This window comes from Laccaria bicolor, genomic scaffold (genome assembly GCF_000143565.1).
Source record: "Laccaria bicolor S238N-H82 LACBIscaffold_62 genomic scaffold, whole genome shotgun sequence".
Lineage (NCBI taxonomy): Eukaryota > Fungi > Basidiomycota > Agaricomycetes > Agaricales > Hydnangiaceae > Laccaria > Laccaria bicolor.
This window is the reverse complement of record NW_001889933.1, coordinates 103,094-111,129: the sequence shown is the minus strand read 5'-3', so window position 1 is coordinate 111,129 and position 8,036 is coordinate 103,094. Positions and strand designations below refer to the sequence as shown.

The following is an 8,036-nucleotide window of genomic DNA, read 5'->3' as shown; positions in this document are numbered from 1 at the left end:
TGTTGTAGTCCTCATGTGTCGTTGTTGTCATGTGTTGTCAGTGTCGCGTGTTGTTGTTGTTGTTGTTGTTGTTGTTGTGTGTTGTTGGCATCGCATGTCGTTGACACATCATCATGTCGTGGGTGGTGCTTGTCATCAGTACTTTACCATCCCCCACATAATCCACATGGACTCCACTGGATTCTACTGGACTTCACTATATATTGAGACTTCACTACATACTAGTACAAAACTGGACTCCACTGGACTGCCAGCTACTGTTAACCCAAACCTGGACTCCACTGGACTACTAGCTACTCTTTAACACAAACCTGGACTCCACTGGACTCCACTGGACTGCCAGCTACTCTTTAACACAAACCTGGACTCCACTGGACTACTAGCTACTCTTTAACACAAACCTGGACTCCACTGGACTGCCAGCTACTTTCAACACTTTAGGCAGCCTTATAATACAATCCCCTCCACCTCTGCCTCTACTAACACAAAACTGGACTCCACCAAACTATATGCTATGTTGCTAGCATTGCTAAATACATTTACACTGATTTATCACAAACTAGTCCTATTGAGGAGATACTCAATCTGAAAGATGCATATCATAATCAGTACTATTTGTAGAACTACTTTCCTTATCATCATCATTGTGTGAACCTGAACCACTTTCACTTTTTGAATCCATTTCTTCCTCCTGATTGCTTTCTTCATCACTGCTTTCTTCATCTGCTGATTCATCATCTTCCATAGATGTCATCTTGGCAAGCACATGCTTGACATGGTAAACAAGCATAGTATGTATAAACCAATTGAAATTTTGAGATGTCATTCGCTTCAAAATAGATTCATAACCAGCAAGCCATGCATTAAGCTGTTAACAGACTTGAGTGTTAAATTCTCTCCATTGAATAAGATTGCCATCCTCATCAATTGTTTCTCCCACAAGATTTGGTGCAGGATTACACCATTTTCGGCAAATTTCATCTGTGGCACGGTGATTGTTGTAATGATATGTGTCAACAATAAAACGAGTTCTGTCTGTCCAGTCTTTCCATCTCTCACTTCCAACAGCTGTTTTGAAAACTTGACATGCTTTGTCAATGCATATATAAGAAGGCCGATCTTCCTTGTTAGGAAACAATTCATCAAGCCAATTAAGAATGTTAGTTGGAGATTCAGATTTTGGAAATTTGGTCCATGCAATAACAACTCCACATGGTGAACATGCTGTTTCAACACAATATGACCGATTGGGTGAGAAATAGGTCTTTCATTTTATTGTGGGTTGAGGATTTTCAATCTCAACCTCATCATCATGTGGCCACTGAATAGCAGCATCAGGGATGTTTTGCCACTCTTGTCATTCACCAGGACATTGAAGAATAGTGTTTGAAAGTCCGGTTCGGTCCGGTTTTTTGATGCCCAGGGGCGTTAACCGTAACCGTAACCGGTCTGCCTTTTCCCCAGAAGTCAAAAGACCAGACCGGACCGCAAAAAGACCGCAGACCGCGGTTTTTTGCGGTCTATAGACCGGTTTCGGTCTGCATCAGTTTTAACCGGTTTATGACCGGTCTTTAGGCCAATATTTTAAAATTATGAATCGGTAAATTTATTAACATCTCTAATAGCTTCAAAACGAGCCCAAGAACGTTAAATTCCGTTAGGAATTGGTGCTTCTATAAAATAAGTCTGGTACATCTATTATTCCCAAAAGTAATTTACATTTTAATTCATATCTCTCTCGTTTTTTTACCAAATCGTACGTTCTTGGGTGCGTTTTAAAGGGTATTTAAGGGGCTATAAAAGACCGGTCCAAACCGGTCAAGACCGGTTCACGTTAACCGGTTTTTTTGCGGTCTTTACATTTCAAAAATAAAAGACTGTAACCGCAGGTCCGGTCTTTTGCGGTCTTGGTCCGGTCTGGTTACGGTCTTTTTCCAGTCACGAGACCGGACTTCCAAACACTATTGAAGAACACGCCGAATACCATTGATGGTGGCTTTACTGCGATCATGGATACTTTTCTTCCAGTCAGCAACATGTTCAGCACAAGCTTGTGTTCCTTGAATCTTGTCTTTAGAACAGCCAACCACACGACATTTATTTGCAAGTAAAGCTTCATGTGTTGCACAGAGTGCACCACCATGAGCATTGAGAAGGTCATTGGTGCAATCATCAAAAGCACAAATCTAAGCAGAGAATCAATATCAAATCAAAACCAAACCAAGTTAAATAAACAAACCTGTGGACCCATAACAACACCATCCAAAGTTAACATATTAACATCAAGTGTACCTGGAATCCACTCTGTATCCTGCACTGTTCGTTTGAATGGCTTAGTACATTCAGAACAGGTATGTTCTCTTGCACCTGGTATTTCACCATTTTTACCAAGAACAGCAAATGCATGTTGAGTAAGATCATCAATAGCAATGTTAGGTTGGGTTTCAAATGTCGTATTTGAAATTGAAGCCATATCTCTAATAGAATGCTGCACAAAAGCTTGCCAAACTTGCTTTCGGCTGATTTTGAATGTGTTGTGAGGGTCAATAACTCCAAAGCTATTGTTCCAATACTGTGTATAGGTGCTTGCAGATGCATGAAATGAGTACATGCCATTCAATAGTGCATTTGAAAAGATTGTGTCAACCCAAATATTGCTTCCAATTTGGAGGTATTTAGCTGAGTTCTGAAAATTTTCTGTCTGACTGCCTCTTTTATGATGTATTTGATGGTCATTGAGTGACATGTTGTACATTCTCCAGTCAATGCAGCAACATTCTTGAGAATTGATGACCCTTTAATCAAGGTCACCAAAGGTATATCACGTTGATGAGTATATACTCCAATGTGTCGAAATTTACAAGAGGCAGTTATACACTCCATATCAATAGGACAAATCAGTTGTATAGGCTCAATTGCCCTTAGGGAAACTTTCTGTAACTTTTTGTTGAAAACACCTTGTTTATAAGGTGTAAGTCCAAGAAGCTCTGAAAATGCATCAAGTTTAAGAGCTAATGGGGTTTCCCATGAATTTGGTATAAATTCATTTGGTTGAAAGAGCATTGAGACATCTGAATCAAGTTGTTCATTTAATGCACGACATAGTGATTTCATCCAACTTGATGCAATGATTTTCTTCTCATTTGGTAGCTTTGGATGTTTCTGACGTGCATGTAAATTCAGCAAGTCTGGATTCTCCAGTAGTGAAAAAAAGACAAGCAGAACAGTTCCAAGTGAGATTTCAGAGTTAAATGTAGTCAAAATAAATTGACTAAAAGCCTGAAATGGGATATTAGGAAAGGGTGTGGTTGTTGACCCTGTGGCCAACACACAAGGAACAAATGCAAGCCATACAAGCAGCCAACTTATTGGTGATGTAGCCAATGTATAACATTTCAAAGAAAATCCAGCAAGAAAAATGACATTTATGAATCCTGCTGCTGTTGGTCCAGTGACTGATATGAAAAGTTGGAGTGCAAGACATAACAGCAGCCAGACCAAAGTTGAGACAATCATAACATGAGGCTTCACTAAGTATCTGAAAATTTTCACAATCAAAGATTAGATATCTAAGTCCAAAAAATCACATATGTAACAATCTTATCCCAACTTACTCATCTGATTTCTCTGACTTCTTCTTCTTCTTCTTCTTCTTCTTATCCTTATCCTTCTCCTTTCCAAGTCCCTTCGATGAGCTTTCAGCAACAGCTTCTTCAACAACCCTAGCCTTTCCTTTCAAAGGCTTTCCTCCCTGATCCATCCATTCTTTCAACATCTTTAGAGTGTACTTCGCATCTATTCCCCAAAGCTCCTCTGCATCCTTGCTGTCAGCATCACATTGTAGCCACTTCACCATTTCTGGAAAGTGCTGTAAAACTCTACTGAAGGTTGGACACCAAACATTGCTCCACTGGCTTTTCCAATAAACAGCTCAGTAACCTCCTTCTCAGTAGGTGTTTTTTCAGGCCACTGCTTGACTTGGCGCATGTTATTAAGAGCTTTGGTGACTGCAAGACAGCAAGAAAATTGCACTTAGCAGCTGTTGTACGTGTAAGGTTCATTGGAACCTTGAGAATATGGAGAAGACTCATTTCATATGCAGTGAAAGAAGTTTGACCAACTGAGTCCTCAGCATCTGCAGTTGATGGTTCAATGCTGCCAGATTGGATGTCCTCTGAAGTAGATATGGAATGTGTGCGAGAGTGGGAACGAATGGGTGTGGAAGAATGAGACATAGATGGAATAGATCCACCTTGGAGTGAATGAGCACGAGAAGGAGCAATAGAGGACAAAGAAATCCCAGACTCAAAAGAACTCTAAAAAAAAAGAAATTAATATTCTATAATATATCAGAATAGTAGATAACACTTACAACAAGAATGTGAAGAGTTGCTTTCCCATCAGAATTGTCGAATAAAATACTGTCATTTATCTCGACTGCACTATCATAGATCCCTTCAGCAACCCAAAGCCCATCTAAAGCATCATAAACAAGAATATGATTTCCTAAAGAAAGTTATATCATCAAATTTAGAACATTATATTTTATAAATAGCTTACGAGTGATGGGTGGCCAACGAACAGCTACTTCCTTCAGAACTGGCCCCAAGTTTAAGTTAACAGTGACAGGAACCTTTAGGCTAGGTTGCATCTTAGTGAAGTCAAGTTCAACAGGGTCCAAAGGTGATACATAGATTTTCACAATGCCCTTGACCTTTTCTACATTAGAAGAAATATGTAGTTCTTCATCGTCAACAGGGTTGTAATATTGACCCATGGCCCAATTCCGCAATACTTTATACTTTACCCTCCCCAGGTTATTCCATGTGGAATCCATGGAATGGGGGGTGGACTGCAGAAATTCCAGATGGATTCCATGGAATGGGGGGATGGATTCCATGACTTTGGGGGATGGATTCCATGGAATGGGGGATGGATTCCATACTTTTTCACATGGATTCCATACTTTTTTCAGATGGAATCCATACTCTATTCTATATGTTCTATACAATTTTAAGGGTGGAATCTATATGGAGTCCATATGGAATCCACATGGAATCCACATGGAATGACTGTATGAAATAATTCTAAGTTGAGCAGGAAAAATTGAAATGTATTAAATAGACTACACAATGTATTTTTACTATTCTCAATATTTAAGGGAGGGGGGAAGAAAGGGAGAAGTGATGGAGGGGGGATAATGTAGTAGAGAGTGAGGTGGGAGGGAGGGGGAAGGAGTGATGGAGGAGAGAGGGAGTGGTGAAGGGAGGGAGTGGTGAAGGGAGGGAGTGGTGAAGGGTGAGGTGGGAATGGATGGAGGGGGGAGCAATGGGAGGGGGAGTAATGGAGGGAGGGGGAGAAATGGGAGGGGGAGCAACAGAGAGAGGGAGGGGGGATGATGGAAGGGTGGTGGTGAGGAATGATGGAGGGAGGGGGAGCTCACCTGGGCTCGTCGTTGCCCATTTCTGTTGACGTGAGCAGAATCCTCCGTGCGTGGGCACGCGTCTTTGTCGTGGGCGCGTGTGTGTCGTCGTCGGTCATGGGTGGTGGGCTGTATTGGCGTCCATGGGGGTGGGTTGCCGTTTCGTTCGTCTTTGTGTTGGCGTTTGCGTTGCGCTCGTGGGTGTTTGTTGTCGTGGGTGGGGGTTTGTTGTCATGTTGTGGGCGCTCGTGGGCAGTCATTGTTGTGGGCGGGCATTCATGGGTGGTGGGGTCATGTGGTCATCTGCTGGGCATTCGTTTTCGTTCATGTGTGGTCGTCTCGTGGGCGTTCGTCGTTTGGTTGTCGTGTCATGGGCGTTCGGTGTCGTGTCTGGGTGCTCGTTTCTTTCGTGGGCGCTCGTGGGCAGTGGGGGTCATGTGGGGTGGTGTGCATCATTTGTGGGTGTGTGGGCTCATCGGTTGTCGTGTCCGTTCGTCATTTAATTGCAACGTTGCTGACCGCGACGTGGCACCTGGTTTGTTGTTGTCAAAAGGTGGACTGGGAGGGGTTACCCAGTCCACTTACCTGGGCTGCAGTCGAGGCGGAACGTCCATTGACGTTCCACGTCGTCGTCGTCGCCTCCCATCCGTGTGACATGGTGTTGCCACGTCGTGTGGCTCTTGCAATGGCGGGGTCATTGTTGACGATGTTGCGTGTTGTCGTGCATCGTCAGCATGGTGGTGGTCGTGGTGGTCGTCGACGTTGACGTCGCGGGCGGTCGTCGTGGCTTGAAACGGTGGGGTGGATGGTGATGGTGATGGTGGAAGGAAGAAACGATGTGGCATTGGCAACGTGTCGTGTCACGTTTGAGACGCCATGTGACAAAAGGCGGTATATACATACCTTTACTTTACCATATAATAATGCCTGTGTGGCTCAGTTGGTTTGAGCATTGCTAATATTTGATGAGGTCGAGAGTTCAATTCCTGTAGATGTAAAATTTACATTTTTACTTAAATATAGTAAGGACACTATAAATACTGTATTCTAATGGTCATCCATGGAATCCATGTGGACTGCTCCATGGAATCCATATGGACTGCTCCATGGAATCCAGTGGAATCCATGGAAATTCCATATGGAATTAATCATTCCATGGTCATTCCATCATCATTCCACATGGATTCCATGTTGTCCATGGAAGAAGAAATTGGCTGGGGTCTCAGCCAACATTTATTCCATGGATTCCATATGGAATAACCTGGGGAAGGTAAAGACCTCTGATTCCGCAAAATGCCACCTGTAGCTCTAGAAGAACCCTCAGGACGAGGAGGGCTTTCCATGGTGACATCAAGCTCATTAGCAGGAGTTGAAGGTCTCTGGGTCATGATAGCAGTAGAGGTGGAAGTGGGCATATTTAAGTTAGCAGTGGTATCAGGACTCATAGTGGAAATAACAGCAGAAATAACAGAAACAGGAGGAGCAGGAGCAGGCGCAGCAGGAACAGGAACAGGAGCAGAAACAGGAACAGAAACAGCAGGAGCATGAACAGAAACAGCAGAGTCAGCAGAGTCAGCAGCAGGGACAGCAAGAGGAGCAGCAGATAATGAAGTGGAAGTAGAGGCTTTCCGTTCAGGTGGTGCAACTGAAATGCCTCATTTGGAAAGAAGCTTCATGGTGCTTTAAATACTTCAATATCATGATTTTAATATCTGAAACTAAGAAAAAACTCACTGAGTCTGGTGTTTGACTCGCTTGGCTTCTTCTGCTGCCACCTCTGCATTTTTCTGTGCACTTGTCTTGCGTGCCTTTTTGCTAAAAATTTAATTGAGAATATGTCAATGTAAATTCAAATAATTTTATACCCTTTGTTGGACCCCTTGTTCAAAATAACATCCTTCCCCCTCTTCCCTCCATGTCTGGGTTTATTGACAACCACCTCATCCTCTAGCTCAGCAAGAGCTTCTCCCTCTCCCTCTTCCCCCTCCCCCTCCCCCCCCTCCTCCTCTCCCTCCTCCTCTCCCTCCTCCTCTCCCTCCTCCTCTCCCTCCTCCTCTCCCTCCTCCTCCTCCTCTCCCTCCTCCTCCTCCTCTCTCTCCTCCTCCTCCTCTCCCTCCTCCTCTCCCCCCTCCTTCCTTCCCTCTCCCCTCTCTACCTCCAGATCAGCCTTGGATGCCTTCTTGTTTGAGTTGGATCTTAATCTCTTCTTAGGAGTCTGATCAGCAGCAGATCCCTGCCTCTTCCTGGCTGTAGAGGTGGCAGCTGCAGTAGATTTGGTGGTGGCTCTGGTGGTTGGCATGGTGAAACAGTGAGCAGTGGTGGTGGTGATAGAACAAGGTGCAATCTGCCTTAGAAGATGTCACAAGGCCAGATATGGCAACCTTACACACACAACCAAGTTTCGTGAAGGCCACACTTCAAAATTGCAAAAATTATCAAGTTCAATAGTACCTATGTAAACCAACCCAACTTAATGTAACTACCTATGTAAACCAACCCAACTTAATGTAACTACCTACGTAATCTACATATGGGGTACTCATATTTATATGAAGTGTGATTCAAAGGAGGCAATGACGAGAGGGGGCATGATCCTGGGGCTGCAAACAAGGTA

At 43.6% G+C, this 8,036-nt stretch overlaps 4 protein-coding genes across 4 annotated transcripts; all 4 read right to left on the bottom strand.

The window, feature by feature from the left end:
- Positions 1 to 871: 871 nt before the first annotated feature.
- On the bottom strand, positions 872 to 1,223 carry LACBIDRAFT_314596 (uncharacterized protein; the record flags this gene model as incomplete). Its single annotated transcript, XM_001889083.1, has 2 exons — positions 872 to 1,119; positions 1,199 to 1,223. The coding sequence occupies 2 exons, from the start codon at positions 1,221 to 1,223 to the stop codon at positions 872 to 874; spliced, it is 273 nt and encodes a 90-aa protein (XP_001889118.1).
- Positions 1,224 to 1,961: 738 nt separating this feature from the next.
- Positions 1,962 to 2,473, bottom strand: LACBIDRAFT_314595 (uncharacterized protein; the record flags this gene model as incomplete). The annotated part of the gene is made up of 2 exons (XM_001889082.1): positions 1,962 to 2,186; positions 2,240 to 2,473. The coding sequence occupies 2 exons, from the start codon at positions 2,471 to 2,473 to the stop codon at positions 1,962 to 1,964; spliced, it is 459 nt and encodes a 152-aa protein (XP_001889117.1).
- Positions 2,474 to 3,271: 798 nt separating this feature from the next.
- On the bottom strand, positions 3,272 to 5,682 carry LACBIDRAFT_334328 (uncharacterized protein; the record flags this gene model as incomplete). The annotated part of the gene is made up of 8 exons (XM_001889081.1): positions 3,272 to 3,279; positions 3,333 to 3,538; positions 3,615 to 3,824; positions 3,854 to 4,007; positions 4,049 to 4,316; positions 4,373 to 4,506; positions 4,561 to 5,003; positions 5,444 to 5,682. The coding sequence occupies 8 exons, from the start codon at positions 5,680 to 5,682 to the stop codon at positions 3,272 to 3,274; spliced, it is 1,662 nt and encodes a 553-aa protein (XP_001889116.1).
- An 888-nt stretch (positions 5,683 to 6,570) lies between these two features.
- On the bottom strand, positions 6,571 to 7,721 carry LACBIDRAFT_334327 (uncharacterized protein; the record flags this gene model as incomplete). The annotated part of the gene is made up of 3 exons (XM_001889080.1): positions 6,571 to 7,067; positions 7,157 to 7,209; positions 7,288 to 7,721. The coding sequence occupies 3 exons, from the start codon at positions 7,719 to 7,721 to the stop codon at positions 6,571 to 6,573; spliced, it is 984 nt and encodes a 327-aa protein (XP_001889115.1).
- Positions 7,722 to 8,036: the final 315 nt, after the last annotated feature.